This window comes from Belonocnema kinseyi, chromosome 7 (assembly GCF_010883055.1).
Source record: "Belonocnema kinseyi isolate 2016_QV_RU_SX_M_011 chromosome 7, B_treatae_v1, whole genome shotgun sequence".
NCBI classification, from domain to species: domain Eukaryota; kingdom Metazoa; phylum Arthropoda; class Insecta; order Hymenoptera; family Cynipidae; genus Belonocnema; species Belonocnema kinseyi.
The window spans coordinates 37,173,963-37,195,579 of record NC_046663.1 but is presented as its reverse complement, the minus strand read 5'-3'; the positions used below and the strand labels follow the sequence as shown (position 1 = coordinate 37,195,579).

The 21,617-nt window shown below is 26.7% G+C and overlaps 1 protein-coding gene across 5 annotated transcripts in view; it reads right to left on the bottom strand.

Annotated features, from left to right (window-relative positions):
• LOC117175914 (growth factor receptor-bound protein 14-like) overlaps positions 1-21,617 on the bottom strand; it is a 1,501,030-nt gene that overhangs the window by 972,937 nt on the left and 506,476 nt on the right. For all 5 annotated transcript variants that reach the window (XM_033365756.1, XM_033365759.1, XM_033365761.1 and 2 more), the window contains 2 exons: positions 18,818-18,948; positions 398-478 (listed from right to left, as the gene is read on the bottom strand). In XM_033365756.1, the coding sequence (XP_033221647.1) occupies positions 398-478; positions 18,818-18,948 (212 nt within the window). The remainder of the gene's footprint in view (positions 1-397; positions 479-18,817; positions 18,949-21,617) is intronic.

The following is a 21,617-nucleotide window of genomic DNA, read 5'->3' as shown; positions in this document are numbered from 1 at the left end:
GAAATAGGAAGAGTGAGTAAAAGTAAGGCGGAGAGCCAGGAGGTGATTCAAGTGAGTAAGGGAGGGGAACTGAGGCCTGGGGAAGAGCAGTGTTACCTAGTAACATGCAAAGAGGGGGAAGTATGAGAGGTAATAGTTGGGGTTGGAGAGGAAGCGAAGAGTGAATTGTGGAGAGTGGATATAGGAGAGGAGAGTGAAAGTATGAGAACGTAGGGGGGAGTAGGTGAGGGAACTTAAAGGAGCGGGAGATTTGAACGACTTGCCGTTATAATAGGCTACGAAACTCATTTTTTAGACTTACAGTGCCTACTTTGACCAATTTTTTTTTCGTTTTAAAACGTTCACTCGCATTTAACATAAAGTTTTTTTAACAAATTAATATCGTAAATATATTTACCCTCAAAATGCTTTCGGCATCGGCTAAGGTTCCTTTGTCATCCTCGTGTGGGAAAGCAACCATTTCAGACGGAAAGAATTGCTGAAACAAAATAGAAAATAATTGAACAAATTCCTATCAAACGTCCTTTTTACATTTTTATAACCATGCACATTTCATCCACTTTTGCTAACTTGAAAAAGGTTTCATAAATTAAATCTGATATCCAAATTGGATAACATATTATTTAAAAGCTTTGACGTACAACAGTAATTGGAACTGAAAAGAGATGACTGTCCCTTTTTCAAATTCATAAATAGTGAAGTTACCAACATTCAAATTTTAAAGCAATCAAATTTCCAATATTCGCTAAAAAAAGGCTGAAAAGTTTTATATTACCCGAATGTGAAAAGATCAAACTTTCCCATTTAAATTTGGAGGATTATGTGTAAACAAGAAAAAAACGATTTGCGATCGATGTCTCAATTTCATTTCCATGAATCATTGAACCGTCAAGAATTCAAATTATAAAACGACTAATCGTCATTTTTTTAGGATTCATTCAAAAACCCTCTCACACTTGCATGAGGGTGAGGGGATATTGTGATTATTTATAAAGTAGGGGGGAGGGGTTAACGCAGAATGTAACATCACATATGGAAAACATAAATGTGACTAACAATCTTTTGAAATGCTTGAAAAAAGGTAAATCCGTGATTTTATTTTTCAATGAAGCATCTGGATACAGACTTCAAACTCTTCTCCATACCCCTCTTCACAACTTTTTTAAAGAATTCCTCTTTTTCCCCTGTTTTCAAGAAACTTAAATTTTTTCTTGTTTGTCACATAAATGTAAAAATATTTTTCGTTGAAAGTTGTGATTCTTTTTAATTAAAAATTCTAATATTATATATTTTTGGTTCAGAGATTCAGAATTTATCTATTTTGATTGATAATTTTACTATTTAGTTGGAGACTCACTAAAATCATTTTCGGCTGAAAATTGACAGATTTAAATTGAAAATTCAACTATCTAACTTTTCATTGAAAATTCAACTACTTCGTTGAAAGTTGAACCAGTTTATAAGGAGTTCATTATATTGTTTTAAGATTAACCTATTTTGTAAGAAATCCGCGGTACTTTGCTGCTGAAAATTAATTTTTTAAACTACAAATTCATCGTTTTCAATTGAAAGTTCAACTATTGAATTTTTAATTGAGAATTCATCTTTTTTGGTAACAATTGATTCTCTTTTTGGAAAATTCAAGTACTTGATTTAAAGTTAAACTACTTATCCAAAATTCATTTTATTAGTTGATAAATTACAATTAGAACAATATTTATGGGCAAAATAGAAATGGGAAAATATATTTCGTTCACTTGAACGTTCGGAACTTCAGGTACATAAGATACATCACTTTTGTTGGAAAATTTGAAGCTTTGGTTGTAAATGCAATGTGTTTCGACTTGAACTCTTAAGAGTTTTATATTGAATCCAATATGGCATACATTAATTTTATTTCAAAGAATTCATAACCCTATTATTTCCCTATTTTCATAAAAAAATCACGCTATTATATTTGTATGTTTTGTATTTTATTTTAGGCATTTTTAAAATTATCTCGAAAACAAAAAAATAACTTAAAAAGTTGGGGATGAGGGTCTTTTCATTTTAAGGGGAAGCAGGTAAAATGAGAGAGAAATAAGTGAGAGAAAATGAAGAAAAGGGGAGTTATAAAAAGGAGGGGATAAAAGTAAGGAAAAATGTGTTAGAAGAAGTAGGGAAACTGAAGGAAAATGAGGGAAAGGGACGTAATGGTTATGTGGGGAAATGAGGGAAGGAAGTATGAGAATTTAGGGGAAATTAGGAAAGGAGAACTAAGAGAAACGGGTGGAAGTGAGAGAAAGTTAGTGAAAGTGAAGGAAAGTAGGGAAAGCAATTGGAAGTAATGGAGGTCAGTAGGGGCAGTTAGGGTAGAGGAAGTAGGTAAATATGAGTAGGGGAGTAGAAACAGAGAGGGAAAACGTGAAAGGAAGTAGGAGAATTGAGGGGAAATGAGGTGAGGGGAAGTAGTGACCATAAAGGAAAATAAGTTGGGAATTTAGAGGCGCTGAGAGAACGGGATGTATAGGAAGTAAGGGAAAATGATTGAAAATGAGGGCGGCAGTGCTGGTGAGTAGAGAAGGGCATGGGATTGCTAGGGAAGAGATTATTATCTAAAAAAGTGAGTAGTAGAGGAAGTATATCAGGAAGAAGTTGGCAAAGGGATGGTAAGCCAACGGTCAATCGAAGGTTCAAGTGAAAACGGTGAAAGTAGGAGATAAGAGAGAAAATAGAGAAAGCTATGAGATGGGAAGTGACTGGAAGTAAGGAAAAACAGAGGAAATGACTGGAAATGAGAAGGGTTAATGGGGATGAATAGAGGAGGGGAAGTGATGACTGATGAAGAAAGTATCAGCTGCAGAAGTGAGGAGAGGTTGAAGTATAGCAGGAAGAAGCTAACGAAAGGACAAGTGGGACAAGTGATCACGAGTCGAAGGAACGTAGGGAAAATGATTGAAAATGAGGAAGGATAATGCAGGTTAGTATGGGAGGGAAACTGAGGGTTGAAGAAGGAAGGATTAGTTGTAGAAGTGAGGAGAGGTGTAAGGATAGTCAGAAGAAGTTGGCAAAGAGAGTTTAAGCGAAGGATCAAGTGAAGGGAGTGGAAGTAGGAGAGGAAAGGGAAAGTAGAGGAAGTGAGTAGAATTGAGGGAAACTAGGGGAAGTAAGTGGAAGTGAGGGAATGTAGCGTAAATTGTTGGAAAATAGAGAGGGTAATGCGTATAAGTAGAGGAGGGGTAATGCAAGCTGGAGAAAGGAGCATTAGATGAAGACATGAGAAGAGGGTAACTTTAGCAGGAAGAAGCTGACTAATGGAGGGTAATTGGAGGGTCAAATGAGGGGGGTGGAAGTAGGAGAAGAGAAGTAGGAGAGGAGAGGAAAAGTACGAAAATTGATAAGATGAGAAGTAGGGCAATTGATTAGAAGTGAGGGAAAGTAGGGGAAATGGTTCGAAACGAGGGAGGGTATTCCGAGTGAGTAGGGGAGGGTAAGTGAGGTTCGGGGAAGGGATTATTAGTTGAATAAGGGAGGAGAGTAAGGATTGAAGAGGGGAAAGTATAAAGTAGGGAGATATAAACGATTCAATTAACGTCTTAATAAGCTGCGAATGAACAAAAAATTTCGAACTGCCCCATAAATCATAAAAATGTTGACTTGAAAATATTTTCCTAAAACGCAGAACTTTTGTACTGGCAACAAGATGACAGCTCGCAGAGATTTAGGAACCTTTTATAAGGCTTTAAGCAAAATTACTGTCGGTGCAGTGGTCTGAAAACGTGGTATTTCGGTGAGATGAGTACCAAACCCAAGTCCACAAAAGAAAGCTGAGGGTGTGAGGCGGAAGGCAATAGAAGACAAGGGCAAAAAATCTGCCTCGTTTCTACGCCCATCTGCAGAGGACGACTTCGAGTATTTCTAAAAATTCTAAAGAAGAACGGAGAAATGGTTCTGGAATGAACGAAAAAGCTGCGAAGAAAAAAAGTGCGAAAATTGTCGCGCTTTTTCGCCCATTACCGAGATGAATTTCCTGTTGCGATGGAAGGAAATTCAAGCTTGATTTAAAAAAAGAAAATTAAAAGGAGAATTGAAAAATTCAAAACACCAGAATTCTTGTCATTTTAATTCTTGGCAAAATAATTATTTTTACGATTTGTAAAATACACACTTCACAGCTCAAAATTCTCTTAAAACGGGGAAATAAGGCAATTTTTCACAAAAATAATTAAATAGATGAATTTTCAACCGAAAATAATATTCTAGTAAAAAGATGAATTTTCAAGCAAAAAAGAAACATTTTCAACAAAGATGTTAGGTTTTCAAGCTGGAAGTCGAATTTGTTAGGTAATAGTTTACTTCAAAACCCAAAAAAAAAAGAATTTCTGGAAAAAAGTTTAACTTTTAACCAAAAAGTTGAATTTTCCAGACAAAAATATGTATTTTTTAGAAGAGAGTTGACTTTTTAGCAGAAAATTGGATTGTTAATCAAGAAAGAATTATTTTACATCCAAAGGAAGGATTTGAACTAACACAGTTGGGTATACGACCAAAAAAGATAACTTTAACAACATAGTTGAATTTTCGTACAAATAATTAAACTTAAAAAACAGTTTCGTTTTTAACCTAAATAGATTAATTTTCAACAAAATCGTGAAATTAACGAAAAATTCAACAAAAAACAGTTGCATTTTTAACCAAATAGTACAATTCTCGACCAAAGGAGATGACTTTAACAAAAGTGTTGTGTTCTCCACAAAATAAATCAATTTAAAAACAAAATAGTGGGACTCTTAACAAAACGAGCAAATTTTCAAACAAAAAACATTGAAATTCAACTAAAAACTGAAGCATTTGCAAAAAAATGGTTGAATTTTCAGCCCAAAAAGATGAATTTTTAAAAGGGCAGTTCAATTTTCAACAAAAAACTTCATTTTTTAACTACAAAAAAAAAACATTTTTAACCAAAAAGATGACTGTTGGACCATAAACGATGAATATTCAATCCAACAGGACAAATTTTAAACAAAACCTTTGAATTTGACCATAAAGAATGACTTTAATAAAACAGTTGAATTTTTAACTTGCAAAGATGAATTTCCAATAAAATCGTCGAATTTTCAAACAAAAAAGGCTCAAATTCAACCAAACATAGATGCATTTTCAAACAAATAGTTGAATTATAAAGCCAAAATGCGAATTATTTATAAGGCAGTTCAATTTTTAACAAAATAGTTTACTTTAAACAAAAAATATAATATTTCTACAAAAAAATATGATTCTTCTATCCAAAAAGACGAATTTTAAAAAACACAGTTGAATTTTTAACCAAAAAGACGATTTTTTTAGTGAACTTCATAAATTTTCGACGAAATAGTTAATACTTCAACTTATGAAAGATAGATTTTTAAAGAAAAATGAAACAGTTAAATTGGGTGAAATTTCCACAAAGAAGCTTAGTTTTCTACTAAAAAGAGAATTTTGCAACGAAAGACATGAGTTTTCGATAAAATTGTTTTATTTTAAAGCTGAAAAATTAATTACTACGAAAAAGTTGATTTTCCATCTCGAAAGTATGAATTTTCAATAAAAATCACGACTTGTACCGAATAATTAAATGTTCAAGTATGTAAATAGTTAAATTTTTACCCAAATAGTACAATTTTTAATCCACAAAAGAATTTGTTTAGAAGATAGTATATTTTTAGCAAAACAGTTTATTTTCAACCATTAAAGATAAATGGTCAATAACAAAAAAAGACATTTTTACCAAAAATGATGAATTTTCCATAAAAAAGAATGAATCTTCTATTGAAGATCGCAAGTGTCAAAGAATCAATAAAGCACTTGAATTATCAACAAAGAAAAGAACTTTTTAACAAAATAGTGGATTTTTCAACTAAATAATTAACTGTGAAAACAAATATTAGAATTTTCAACTAAACAGTTGAATTTTAAGCCGACTGGTCAAATTTTTAAATGAAAAAGATAAAAATTCAACCAAAAACTGTAGGATTTACAAACTAATAGTTGAATTTTCCAACGAAAAAGAAATTTTTTAAAGGGTAGTCGAATTTTTAATAAATATAGTCATTTTCAACCAAAAATATTACATTTCTACAACAAAAAAAAAACATTTCTATCCTGAAACACGAATTTTCAATAAGACAGTTCAATTTTTGAACGAAAAATATTTTAACAAAATAATTACATTTTTAACCAAATAGTTGAATTTTAAAAGAAATAGCTGAATTTTCAACCAAAAAGTTGAATTTTAAAGGCAAAAAGACCAAGTTTTACTAGAGCAGTTGAATTTTCAACAAGAATCTTCATTTTTGACCAAGAAAGAAGAATGTTTGACCAAAAAGATGACCTTAACAAACACGTTAAACTTTCAACAAAATAATTGAATTTCTAACAAAACAGTTGACTTCGTAATAGAAGCGAAAAATTTTCAAAGATATGACTTTAAAAAAATTTTAATCAACAAAAGTTGATTTTTTAACGAAAAATATTACTTTTCAATCATAAAAGATTAATATTCCATCCAGAAGGTCGAATTTCGAACAAAACAGGTGAATTTTCGGCTATAAAATATGACAAACTAATTCATTTTTTAAGCAATAGTTGATTTTTCAACATATAAAGGTGAATTTTCAAATAATTCGTCAAATTTCAAAACCAAAAAATCTATATTCAACCAAAAACAGTTTTATTTTAAGCGAATCATTAAATTTTCAACAAAATAATTCAATATTCACGAAAATAGTTAAATTTGTAGCCGCATAATTGAATTTTTAACTTACAAAGATGAATTTCAACCAAATGGTCAATTTTCCAAACAAAAGAGTTTACAATTTAAACAAAAAAAGTTACACCTTCAAGTTAAATAGTTGAATTTTCAACATAAATTGGAAAAATTTAATTTTCAACCCAAAAATTCCGATTTTTAACAACAAAAAATCATTTTCAACCAGGGAAGATGACTTTTCTATTATAACAGATGAATTTTCCATCAGAAAGGTGAATTTTCAATAAGATATGTATTTCAATGTTTAAAAGAAAAAGATGAGTAACAAACTAATTAAATTTCAAAAAAGTGCACAAATTTTCAACCAAACATTTGTATTTCTTACGAAAAAAAAACATATTTCTACTCAACGATCATCTATAGAACCCAGAAGACTAATTTTCTACAAAACCATTGCATTTTCGACAAAAAAGTTAATCTTCACTAAAGAGTTTTATTTTTCACAAAATTTTTAAATTTCAAAGCTAATGGTACAATTTTTAACAAAAAGAGAATAATTCTCAACCAGAAATGTAAAAGTAGACTTTTCAACAAAAAACAAGCAACGCTCAACATTTTGTAGAAGAAAGATAAATTTTCAACAAAAGAGTTAATTTTCAACCAAGAAAGATTAAATTTCAACCAAAAAGATGTATTTTAAACCATAAGAGATCAATTTTCAATCCAAGAGACAAATTTTATACAACAAAAAAATTAAATTATCTACCCGAAAACATGATTTTTCTAACAAAATATTTGAATATTTCAATCAAATATAAGAATTTCAACCCAACGGTGGTATTGCTTACAGAAGATTTAAATTTTTATCAAAAGATGACTTTTAAAACCAAAAAGACTAATTTTCCACAAAACAATTGAATTTTTAACTAAATTTTATATCCAAAAAGAGGAATTTTCAACAAAATATACTTTAACCAAATACTTGCATTTTTTCCCATAAAATATTAAATTCAGATCAAAAGTAGAATTTTCAAACCAAACAGACCAATCATCTACAGAACAATTAAATTCTTAACAAAAAGTCCCTATTCACCAAATAGATTGAATTCTAACTAAATTGTTGAATTTTCAAGCCCAAGGGATTTAATTTTTTATTTTCAACTAAGAAAGGTGAATTTCCAAATAAAAACATGACTCTTTTGGATAAACGATCAAGTTTCAATCCATAAGGATGAAGTCATTTTCGACACATAGTTTAATCTTTGACAAAATTATTGAATTTTCAAGGCAAAGAGAAGAATCTTTTATAAAACAGTTAAATTTTCAACAGAAAAGTTTATTTGCAACTATACAGTTCATTTTCCAACTAAAATTTTGAATCTTCGATAACAAAATTAACTTTCACCAAAGTTGTTCAACTTTCGACTAAGAATGATTTTAATTAAAATAAAAAAACAGTTGAATAAAACAAAGAAGTGAGAACTTTCAATAGCATGCTTGAATTCTTAACTAAAAAGTATCATTTTTCCACCAAAAAGTTACATTTTAAACAAAAAAAAAAGATGAAATTTCTACCCGTAGATATGAATTTTCATAAAAGAAGAATTTTAGGCAAAACAAGATGACTTTTTAAGAAAATTCGTGAATTTTCGACAAAATAATTCAATGTTTAACTAAATAGTTAAAATTTTAACCAAATAGCTTAACTTATCAGCCAGAAAGATTAATTTTCTACCTAAAATTCTAGTTGTCTAAGAAATTGTTCAATATTCAAGCTAAATAGAATTATTTTCAACAAAAAGTTAAATTTTTCACAATAAGTTGAAATTTCGACAAAAAGTTGAATTTTCAAGATGATAATGTATATTTTTCTAAATAGTTGAATTTTCAAACCAAAAAGAGGAATTTTTAACTAAAAAAGTGGATTTTTCACCGAATAATCGAATTTTCGAGAACAAATTAATTTTCAACAAAAATATTTATTTTCAACCTGCAAATATAAATAGATTCAACCCGCAGTTGTATTTTTGAACAAAAATGATTGAACTTCAACAAAAAACCATCGCATTTTGAACCAATTTTTGAATTTTCAAGCTAAAACGCGAATACTTCTGCCCCCTACAGCCTTATAAAAGAATTTTTTTTATTAAGCGTGTCCCAATTTTTTAGAAAAGTTTTCGAAATTGATAAATATCTACTTTTTCAATTTATTATCATTTTTAATTTATTATTTTAAACACTGCAATTAATTTTGATGGTAACTTGGTTTGGAAAGAAAAAAATCAATTCCTTAACGGCAAAAAGGAGGATATTATATACATTTTCGAAAATTTATCATTATATGCTATTATAATTTATTTTTATTATCGTATTATATTATATAATTATATATTACTCTAAGCGACGTAGACTCGCTACTTGAAAATGTTAAGCAACTTGAAACTAAACAGTGTGACTGCAGCCCGGAATACACATGTTACTGGCGCGTTGCATTTTACAGGCGCAAAAAATATTTAATTTTCAACTACACACAAAAATAAAGAACATTTTTCGAAAAAATCGCTATGTACCCTCACGTAAAATTGCCTTCAGAATAACTAGTTGAAATATTTAACAAAAAAAATTAATTTTTGCAGACTTGTTATGGATCTTGCGAAAACCCGTGTCGTTTTCAAGAGCCTTAATACTTATCTTTTAAATTAATGTCAGGGTAGACCTGAAGCCCTCTAATGATATAATTTATATTTAAAAACCTAGAATGAAAATATGCCATGCAGGCGAGCCAATCCTGCTTTGTTAGTGTAGTAATTTTAATTAATTTGTTCTGAACTCCTTTGAGACTCTTTGCTCTACTGCTTTAATAAATTCGCAATATAGAACTAATGATGAACCTGTAAAAACTTTTAATTTCAAACTTTCAACACGTAAACCTCCTACAAACCTTAGAAGTTAGAAAAAAATATCTCCCTTGCCATTTCATATTTTCAGAAAGAAAAACTTTTATACGACATGAACCATGTTTCTAGGAGAATAAGGGTGATTATAACTTGTTCTTATTCAAAATAATAGTTATGAAGTTGACATATTTAATTTTAGAAAAGTTACTAGTTTTAATCAACATAAGAAAGTGGCTGTAAAAATTGAACTGTTAAATATTTTAAAAAAGAAAGAGAACATTTTTTCGAATCTTATATTTCAGATGATTGAACTTGATTCAAGCTTATTTGGCGGTTGCTTTAGTGTGAAAAAAGATGAATTAAAAAATCATCGAATTTCCAAACAAATAATTAAATTTTCAACAAAACAGTTGCACTCTTAACCATACAGTTTATTTGTCTCTTGGCAGATTTTTAAGTTGGGAGAAAGAAAATTGTAATTGTTTTTATTATTAGAATAATGAAATATTTATTTTTTATTATTATTCATTATTTCTTGGAATTTACCAAATTTTTTAAAACCTAAATAATATTTAATCAAAAAGTATAACGAATAAGAAATCAAAGGAACTCTTAAAAATTATACGCTAAATTAAATTTTATTCGAAATCCCATTTTTTATTTTATAATAACAATCAATTTCAATTCAAACGTAATAAAAATGTAAAAGTACTATTATCAACTTATTTTCTTCCTCCCAGAATCGACATTTTTGGAAATTATTATGGTTTATAGATTACAAAGATATAATTTTCATAAGATTTTTCAAGCTTACAAATATATGCAATCAAAATTTAGACAAAAAAATTTAATTTTCAACCACTTGTATTTATTACCCAAAATGATGAATTTTTCACTTAAACTGAAGAATATTCTACCAAATAGTTCAATTTGTTAACCAGACAATATGAATTTTCTCAACAAAAAGGTTATTTTAAGCCGAAGATTTGAATTTTCAGTCAGAAAGATGAATTCTGAATGCAAAATTTAATATTAGATATTTAAACTGAAAAAATTTGATTTTAAACCAAATTGTTGAATCTTCAATCAAAAAGATTAATTTTTTGCCAATAAGATTAATTTTTTACCAAAAAGAATACATTTCAACAAAATAGTTTTATTTTTTACCAAAGAAATAAATTTTCAACGAAAATGAAGAACAAGCAACGAAAAAGATGAATTTTAAACGAAAAATTTAATATTTGAACTGAAAGAGATTTTAATTTGCAATAGAAAATAATAGAAAAAAAGAATAAACAAGACGTATTTTCAACAAATTATACAAATCGTCAGACAAAATAAATTAATTTTCAACAAAACAGTTTCAGTGAAAAAAAAGAAACAATAATTTCTATTGAAATAGATAAACTTTCAAACGTCTTTTAACTCAAATTACTTCTGAAATTTATACAAAAATCTTAAAAAATTAATTTAAACAAAATCATTTCATATTTCTTCTAGAATCTTAAGAAGTTTTTAATTTCTTGATAACTTTTAAAATTCATAAAAAGATCCGAACTTTGTTTCGAAATCCTAAAAAAATCTACATTTAGCTTTAAATTATTTTAAAACTTAAAAAAATTTTACAAAATAAACATGGTTATAAATTCTCAAGATTTGTTTGGTGCCAATTTTGGGAATCTTTCCAAAGCTCGAAAACCTTTTTAAATATTCTTTAAAAATTAATTTTTCAAACAAAAAATCATGTTTTATTTTCTCAGGGACTTAGGATTTTTTTAGTTATCTTGATAATTTCGCAACTCCTGAAAAAGTTTAAACACTTTATTTCGAAATCTACAAAAATCAACATTTTTATTTAAGTTTTGTGAAATATTTTTGAGATATTTTAAAGTTTTAAAATGATTGAAAATTACTGTCTGAATTAAAACAAAATGCAGATTTTTGTAGAATTCAAACAAAAAATGCAGAAATTTTTCAAGAATTATTAAAGGCTTTAAAAGAATAAAAACGTTTTTTTAAGATTACTAAGAAAATTGAAAATTATTTTTCATTCAAAAAAACTATTTTAAGGAAATAATTTTAAATATTTTAAAATATATTTGTAGAATTTTCCCCAAAATTTTTACAAAGTCTCGCTTATTAAACAAAAAATCTTAAACCTTCCAGATACTTTTTTGTAAATTTTATGAATCTTTTAAAACCGTTTTAAATATTCTTTAAAATAATTTTTCAGATAAAAAATAATTTTCAATTTTCTTGGGAATCTTAAAATAACGTCTTTATTCTTTGTAAGCATTTTACGATTCTTAAAAAGCTTCCAATTTTTTGTTTGAAATCTGCAAGAATCTACATTTTGTTTTAAATTAATTATTGTTAACTTTTTAATACTTAAAGTACAGAATAATTCAACAAATAATTTATTTATATTTACAGTTGATAAAATAAAGAATTTTGTAATCCAACATTTTCCACTGAAGGCTCTTTTAGTTTCAAATTGTTTATGCCTTTAAGATTGCATTTTGAAATTCTTGAGGTAAAAAATGTAAGCTTAAAAATAAAAAAGGAAAATTTTTTACGTACAAGATTTTCAAATTACGCATTCTAAATTGATTTATAGCATAATTATAAAAGATAACAATTCAACAATTTATTTTTAAAAAACTGTTGAAATCGAATTGGGAAAGATTCTTCTTAAAAAAATTTGTAAAATTCCCAGTCCTTTCAAAATTCAGCAGCAGCTACTTATTTCGCATTCTTTAAAAATTTGCATATTGTTTTAAAAATTTATAAATCCTTTCAAAATCGAAAAAATTTTTTAACTGGTACAAAAAAATTAAATGAATAATTTAAAATGATTTTCCAATATGTCTTTTACAATTCACTTAAGATTAATTTATTTTTTATATCAACAAAGTTTATAAACATTTACAATTTTACTGGAAACATAATTGAAGAAAAATTAAACGAACTTCAAATTTCAAAAATAATTTCATGAAATATACTATTTTTAAGAATTAAAGTATAGTGCCCTCTGCTTAACAATATCGCAACCCCTATTCTATACTCCACACAGTCGATAAAACAGTTTCTGTTTACACACACTTTTTTCACTTATCATCCGGAAAGAGTATCGTAGTTCGAATAAATCAAGTAGATGGCACTCCGATCAAGTACGCCTGTTTCTGCATTGCTATGTATATGCAAAAACGGTAAATATCTATTGAAAGTGATTTCTATGAGAAAAATGTGTAAAATTTTGTAAAATAAAATGTGTAAAATTGAAAATTTAATGAAATTAATTAATTTTCAATGGGAAAGGACAAATTTACATCTAAATTGTTGAATCTTTAACTAGAAAAGGTAAATTTTCAACTCAAAGTGGAACGGTTACAATTTCAGACGAAAAATTAATTGTCAACTAAACTAATAAATCGACTAAAATTATGTATCTTTAACTGGCATAGTTGAATTTTATATCTACCAAAAAACTGATTTTTCAACCAATAAGATTATTTGTATACAAAATAGACCAATTTTCAATAAATTTCATGAATTTTTGAAAAAATAGTGTAATTTTCAAATAAAAAATATTAATTTTAAAACAAAAACTTGAATTTTCATCAAAAAATGATAAACTTTTAACAAAAAATAGAATAGTTGAATTTCCCTTACAATTAAATTTTCAAAAATTTCAGAAAAAAATAAAATTTTCGGTAAAAAAATTCCTTTTCATCAAAAGGAAAAAAAAGAAGTTTCCAACAAAATAGCTCACAAGAAATTAATATTTCATTAATTTGATAAATCTTCAAATAAAACAAACTAATTTTCAAATAACGAGTTTATTTTTCAACCAAGTAAATTTATTTCTAACCCAATAGATGAATTTTCAACTAAAATCATGAAAATTTAAATAGAATACTTCTATATTCAACCAAACACTTGAATTTTTATCCAAAAATAATAAGCTTACAGCCAAAAATATAATAGTTGAATTTACCGTTAACAATTTAATTATAAAAAAAATCAGATTTTCAGAAAAATAGTTAAGTTTTTGGTAAAAAATTCCTTTTCATCCAAATGAAAAAGAAGGTTTCAATAAAATAGCTCATTTTTCAACCCAAGAATTAAATGTTTAACTAAATTAATAAATATTCAATTTAAAAAAATTAATTCTTTACAAACGAGTTTACCTTTCAACCAAGTAAGTTTGTTCCTAACCTAAAAGATTATTATTCCACTAAAATCATGAATATTTAACTAGAATACTTGTATTTTTAACCAAAAAAAGAATTTTCATCCAAAAATGATCAAATTCAAACCAAAAATCGAATATTAGAATTTCGCGTCAAAAATGTAATTCTTAAAAAAATCGGATGATGAGAAAAATATTCAAACTTTTGTTAAAGAATTCATTTTCATTCAAAGGATATCATGTTTTTAATCAAATCGCTCATTTTTTAACCCACGAAATTAATTATTAATCAAAATTATAAATATTTAATTAAAAGAAAAAATTAGTTTTTAACAAACGAGTTTATTTTTCAACCAAGTAAATTTGTTTCCAACCCTTACAGATTAATTTTGGACAAAAATCATGAATATTTAACTCTAATATTTCAATTTACAAGCAAAAAGAAGAATTTTCAAATAAGGAGACTAACTTTTTTAAACTCATTTTCTACCCAAAAAGTCCACTTTTTAACGACATTCATGAATTGTCAGAAAATAAATAAATTTTCAATTTAAAAATACGACTCTACATCAAATTTGTTGAATTTTGAACTAGAAAAGGTCAATCTTCCACTCGAAAAAGTTAAATTTTCTTCTATAATACTAAAAAAAGGTAAATTCTTAACGAAATATGTAGAACCAATTTATATTATGATTTAGAAATATTTCCTTTTCGAAATATTACTTCTACTCTAAAAACAACTTTAAATTTTTTTCTTACTTATTCAAAAAAATTTCCATTCCATGTCAAAAACTCCCTGTCGCATATGGGAAATTTTATTTCTTTACCCATACTCCCTGTCCTAGAATAAAAACGATAATTATTTTCACTCATATACCCTACAACTGTAGATGAGGTAAAAATTACTTTTCTAAATTGACCAAAATTACTTAAATGATGAAAACCTGAATTTTCCTACGATCAAGAGTATATTCCCCGTTTTTAAATTAAATTCCCGGCCATGTACGGGTCTTTCCCAATTTCTAGCTCAAGTTACCTCCTGGTTTATAAATTATATCGAAATAAATATATATTTTCTAAAGAGCGGAAATTCCTTCATGAATTAATAAAAAATTATATTATAAGGCAAATTATTAATGTTTAAATATTATTATTACTACTATCATTAGTTAAATAATATAATCAATCAATATTTGAAATTGGCAGCGATTGCAATTGTTTATAAAATTAATTAATTACATTAGAAAAAAAATCAATAACAAAATATGAATACAATTCAAACAGTTTTCAAAATACTCATCTTCCTCATCTTTATATTCAATTTTCCGTATATTAAATTACATGTTTTCAAAATTTTGTTTGGATTACCAAATACAGTTACTATTATTGTTCCTAAAAACTATTTTCTTTCTTTTATATCAATAAAAAGTATCAAGTTTTTAATGAATTTTAATATTTTTGCTATACATAACAATGCAAAAACAGGCCTACCTGATCGCAGAGCCATCTATTGGATTTACTTGAACTACCAAACCCCTCTGAACCTTGGTTTACCGCATGGTAACTCTATTCCAGGGAGTTATGGATGGCAGTCGGTATTTTAGAAAAAATTAGTTTACGTGAAAAACCTACTGTCGATAACGTACTCGACAAAATTACAGGAATCTACATTTACCGTTGTAACATTACTCGATCATGTAGAAAATAGTTGATAACTCAAAAATATAGTCCAGAACTCAATCGATAAATCATTGCAGGAAACTGCTTTTCCTTCATTTACAGATTTAAATAACACAAAATTTTTTTCTAAAAAACAAACTAAATCAATATGCGCTTTAAAAAAAAATTAGTCAATTTTCCAAAAGTTTGTTATGAATTTTATACATAATTCTATAAGTTGAAAATTCCATTAAAAATTAAATAGTTTGGTTAAAAATACATTAGTTTTGTTAAAAATTGTTTTTTTTTTAGTCAAAAAATCTGCCTGCTTTGCGGGCACATTCTCGTCGCGCGCGGCTCGTTTCGCTGGCAAGATTGAGCGCGCCAGGGACGCGCGACGGTTGTATCTCGCGCTTCGCGCTCGGTTATTTATTCTTTGCATTTTTAATGCTTGAATAAAACTTTATCAAAAAGATCTCTTTTAGATGGCAGAATTTTTATGCGTCTTGATATTCTGAATTGTCTACTAAATTAAGTATCGTCTTTGTTCCACACATTTTTTATTTAATTTTATTATTTTCAATGTTATTTTTCACGAATAAAACAAAAAGTACGCGTCCTATCAAGAAGTGATTCTTAACGAAATTGTAGATCTTGTTTGTGATAACAAGTTATGTTGAATTATCCTTTTTCGTATCCTACATAGTTTAACCAAAAATGGAATCTTTGATTTTTCATTACTTTTTGTGCACTCAAAATTTTAATTTTCGAATTCCCAAGAAAATCCGAAAATTTGTGATAATAATTTTGTAGCGCTTTCAAAAAGCAATGTTTTTTCTCTCTTTACTTTTCTTCATATCCTGCGTTTTTTGGCTTAAAATTTGGATTTTCGGTTGATTTTAAAATTTTCGAAAATGCTATAACTCTGAGAATTTTCTTTTTTATCATAAAAGCCATAATGATAAATTGTTTGTCCTTTTTAATACTATAAATATCCGTAAATCGAATTTTCCAATTCAGAAAAAAGGTGGTCTCAAAAATATTCAAAATGCGCTCACTTTTTGAATTTTCATCAAAAATGGCTGGTTAAAGAAATCGTCCTTTCTTTTAGGACCATAAAAAAGTGTGCCAAAGATGGATTTTATTCATTCATTTTTTCGAGAGTTATCGTGTTAACGGACGGACGGAGCTCCGTTGAAAAACTGTGGTGCAAATTTCGGACAATTCGAATACTTTCTCAATCATAAATGATGAGAATGTAAAAATAATCTATTTAGGTGAAATTTTATTTCTTTGGTTGAAAATGAGTTACTTTTTCTTCTTGAAAATTTGTTTTTTAAACTCAACATTTAATTATTCCATTTTTCTTCGGAATTTTTTTTATATACAATGAATCTTTTTTTTTTTTAATTCATCTGTATGATTGAAAATTTATTTTATTTAGTTAAAAACTTATTTCTCTGATTTGAAATTAAACTATCCAATTTTTTGATAAAAATTTATCTTCTAGTGGAAAATTCGTCTATTTTGTTGAAAATTTGTCTTTTTTGTAGAAAATATATCTCCTGAGTTGAAAAATCAACTATTTGGTTAAAAATGTATTTTATTCCAGATGTATCATTTTAGTGTAAAAAAATCATTTCTTTTACTTAAACAATAATGAATTTTGTTGAAAATATGTGTTTTTTTTCTCTTTTAAAAATGAGTTTTTCTACTAAAAATATAGCTATTCCATTTTGACTAAGAAAATTGATCTTATTCAGTTTAAATTTACTTATTTTTCAAAAATTAATTATTATGACTTGAAAGCTCTTTCTTGGCCGACAATTCGTATATTTAAATAAATTTACGTTTTTTAAATTAAAAATTGTAAAATTTTTTAGTACAAATATCGAATATTGTACTTTTTTTGAGAAGTCATTTTTTTACGAAAGACTGATTAGTTTGTTTCAAAATTCAACTATTTAGTTAAAAATTCGTTTAGTTTGGCTGATGATTCATTATTTTAGTTAAAAAATCTATTTTGTTGTTGTTGAAAATTTAACTATTTTGTTACCCTTTTTTTAAAATTATTTTTGCAACTGAATATTAAACTATTACATGTTTGGATGAAAATCAATATTCTTCAGTCAAAAATTCATCTATTTGTTTAAAAATTGATGCGTTTTTTTTAAACCTTGTCTTTTATGATAGAATATTATTAGTGACTAAATACCCTGTTTGGTCATAGAAAGAATTTTGTATAACTAAAAATTTAACATAATTTTTTGTCGAAATTTTTTTTTAGCCATTTAATCTTCTTGGTAGAAAACTCATCTGTTTGGTCGAAAATTTAACTATTTCATTGAAAATTTATTTTGTTTGATTAAAAACTTATTTCTTGAACTGAAAATTAAACTATTCTATTTTTTGTTGAAAATTGGTATTTTTTAGTTAAAAATCCAACTATTTTGTAGAAAATTGGTCTTTTTTTAGTAAAAAATTAACCGTTTTGGTTGAAAATTCAACTAGTAGGATGAAAATTCAATTCAAAATTAAAATAATTCGTTCGACATTCATGCATTTTGTTCAAGATTATCGTTTTTTAGTAGAAAATTAATCTTTTTGTTTGAAAATTCATTTCTTTCGTTAAAAAAATTGTTTTTATTAAAAATTATTTTTTTGTTAGTAAAAATTGAACTAGATTTTTCTGCGAAATGCTTTTTTATGGGCATTTAATCTGTTTGGTTAAAAATCGAACTATTTTATTGAAAATGTATTTACTTTAGTTAAAAAATTATTTCTCTAACTTAAAATTAAACTATTCTAATTTTTGTAGAGAAAAATGATTTTTTACCAGAAAATCCATCTATTTTGTTGAAAAAATGTCTTTTTTGGTAGAAAATTTATCTTCTGAGTCGAATATTTTACTATTTGATACAAAATTTATTTTGTGTTTGTTCGAAGATACATCATTTTACTTGAATGATAATTTTTTGGTTAATAATTCAACTAACTTCTTTGAAAATTCGCTGTTGCAAATTGAACATTTAGGATGAAATTTTTTTATTAATGACTGAAAAATCATTCTTAGTTGAAAATTCAACTGTTTGGGTGAAAATTTGTATTTTTTGGATGAAAATAAAATATTTGAACTAAGAATGTAATAATAAAAGTTAAAATGAATTAATCTTGCATTTTTGTCAGTTCTGTTATATACCGAAATGGCCCTTCGAGTTTTTAAAATTCTCTAATGGGTAATGAGGAAAAGCGACAACAATGTTTTCAAGATTTTTATGACACACCGTTTTTTTCAGCAAAAGATTATCAAGTTTAATTAGCATTTACTTGAAAAAATCTTACCTTTGGATTGATGAAAAATTCGTACTTGAGGTAATCTTCACGGAAAAAGAATTTTCTTTCGTGATAGGAAGCAAACATTTCTATTTCTCTATGAGCTGCGAGAATGTCTTCGTGATCTTCTAAAGTACGTTCTGAAAAATCAAAAATGAGTTTTATATAATTAGGATCATTAAAACTCATGATGTAAGTTGAGAAAAAATAAAAGATTCAAATTCCATGGTAGCCGAAAATTTTAATTTTCAAAATTCCCTGATTTTTCCCAGACTTTCTCCTGATCAATTTCCATTAATATTCAAAGACCAGCATTTTAATCTTGCAACGTTTTAACATAAAATCTTCCATAACAGAAATAAAATAGTATTTTCAATTACAATTTCAAATTTTTAAATTTATGTATTTATTTAAATAAAAAAACAAAAACATTTTTCTACCATAAAATTTTCTATAACAGATTTTTTATCCAATAGAAGAAAATTCAACAAAACAGTTTGATTTTCGACCAATAATAATAATAATAATAATAATAATAATAATAATAATAATAATAATAATAATAATAATAAAAATAATAATAATAATAACTGCGGGCGGATTTTTTTCTAACAAAAAATGTAAAAGTTAAATTTTCAGCAAGAAAAATTAATTACTAATAAGTAAACGAACTTTCAACAAACAAGTCGAATTTTCCACGAAAGCGATGAATTTTCCAAAGAAAAGAGCAAATTTTCTGTGAAACAGTTGAATTTTAAACTTCGAAAATATTAATTATCAAAGAAAAAGTTCATTTTCAACTAAAAAAAAAGATCAATTTAAAAAAAAAATTGGAAAAGTTGCATTTTCAGTGAAAAAATCAATTTTAAACAAAAAAAAAACGAGTTTTTAACAAAATAGTTAAATTACAACAAAAATAGATTATTTTAACAAAGCTAATATTTTTTTTTGACAAAGAAGTTCAAGTTTACTCAAGAAATTAAATTTACAATTAAAGAAGATCAATTTTTAACGAAATAGTTACATTTTTAAACAAAAAATAAATTTAAATCGTAAAGAAAAGCAATTTTTAACCAAATTCTGCAAATGCAAAAGAAAATAAAGAGAAATAAGAATACAAGTCAAACAAAGTACTAATAGGAATATTATACCAGGGTAGCCCCAAAACTGTTTTTTTCCCGAAATTTGTTAATTTTTCCCTGGCCAATGTTTCTCAAAAGTTATTTATATTTTAAATTGCCTCTTGAAGAATTTCTCTGACTTTTTCTTAAATTTACTTGACTCTGAACTTTAACTTCCCACTTTAGACTTCAAAAATTGCTTATAATTCGTGATTGTTTTATTTTTAAAGTTTGTAAATTTTCAATCATACAAATTTGCGATTTAAATAAAAATTCAGGACTTTTCACCCACATAGTTGAATTTTGAACTAAAAACACCATTTTCAAATAAGGATATAATAGTTAAATTTTCAGTTTAAAAAATTAATTTTCGAGAAGGTTAAGTTTTGCAAACAAAAAATGAATTTTAAACAAAATACCTGAATTGTAAACTAAAAAAGATAAATTGTAGAACAAAAATAGAATAGTTAAATTTTAAGGTGAAAAAGTTCATTTTCAACTAATTTCCAACAAAATAGTTAAATAGAGTAATATAAAGCTGCTTTTACAAATAAAGAATCATTTTACTTCAATTTTAAATTGAAAAATTCCCTGACTTAGACAAAAAATTTCACGAATATTTGAGGTTTTTCCAGATTTTTAAAAATTCCAGGCTTTCCAGGTAAGGTACACAACTAGTAATAGTAATAATAATAATAAGAAAATATATATTATATCTATCAAACCGCATCAATTTTCGCACGGAAATCTGATTTGGAAAAAAAAGAACCGTGATCAACACTAATGGCGAATCAGTTAGTCTCACATCACATGTTTTGTGTTTTCTCCCCATCAACTCTAAAAGGTGGTAATGACCGCAAATCAATTACTATTAATAGATAAGGCAATTGAGTCGTTCGTTTCGAATCGTAAACATCGCTCGTGAAAATAAAACTACAGATAATCATCGGTACTTATAAATAGTTTTAAGACATAAAAATGTAGAAATCACACTAAATTATAATGATTAACCACTTCAATGGAAAAGATGACTTAATTTGTTTAAAAAAAAGAAGTAAAATAATTTTATAATATTACAAAAATTGATGTGAAAAACAGAGAAATTACAAATGAATTACAGAATTTCAAGAGAATTAAAATGTGTCCAACATTTCAATGGATTTCAATAAAAGATTTCGAAACATTTCCGGGAATTTTAACCCTTAAACGGCCAAAACGCCACTACCGGGACACTGCTTTTCAACGGCCAATAACTAAGACTATTCGACAATAGAAAAAATTGAGACACATATGTTTTTATTGCTTAAGATCTCCTCTTTCCGACGGTGCCAATGAAATTCCTCAAAAAATTTATTTATTATCCCAAAATGCAGTTTAAACAAAAAAAAAAACGTGATTTTTCGTGCTTATTTTTTTTTGTGAACCATTTTCCAAAGCTTTTCGAGTCTGTAATTAACCTGGAATCTCACTAACCGATGGAATAAATGTCTAAGCTTTGAGAATCCATGGTTGAAAGATCGATTTTTCGTTTTAGTATTTTCAAAATGGTGTCTTAATGGCAAAATTTTTGTGAAAACATTCAAGAATTTTTTACAATAAACGATGCGCTTTTCGGAAAAATCATCAAAAATAAAAAGTTCTTGTAATCAGCCAAGAAATACGCCTGAATTTTTTCGAAGCGTTTTGAG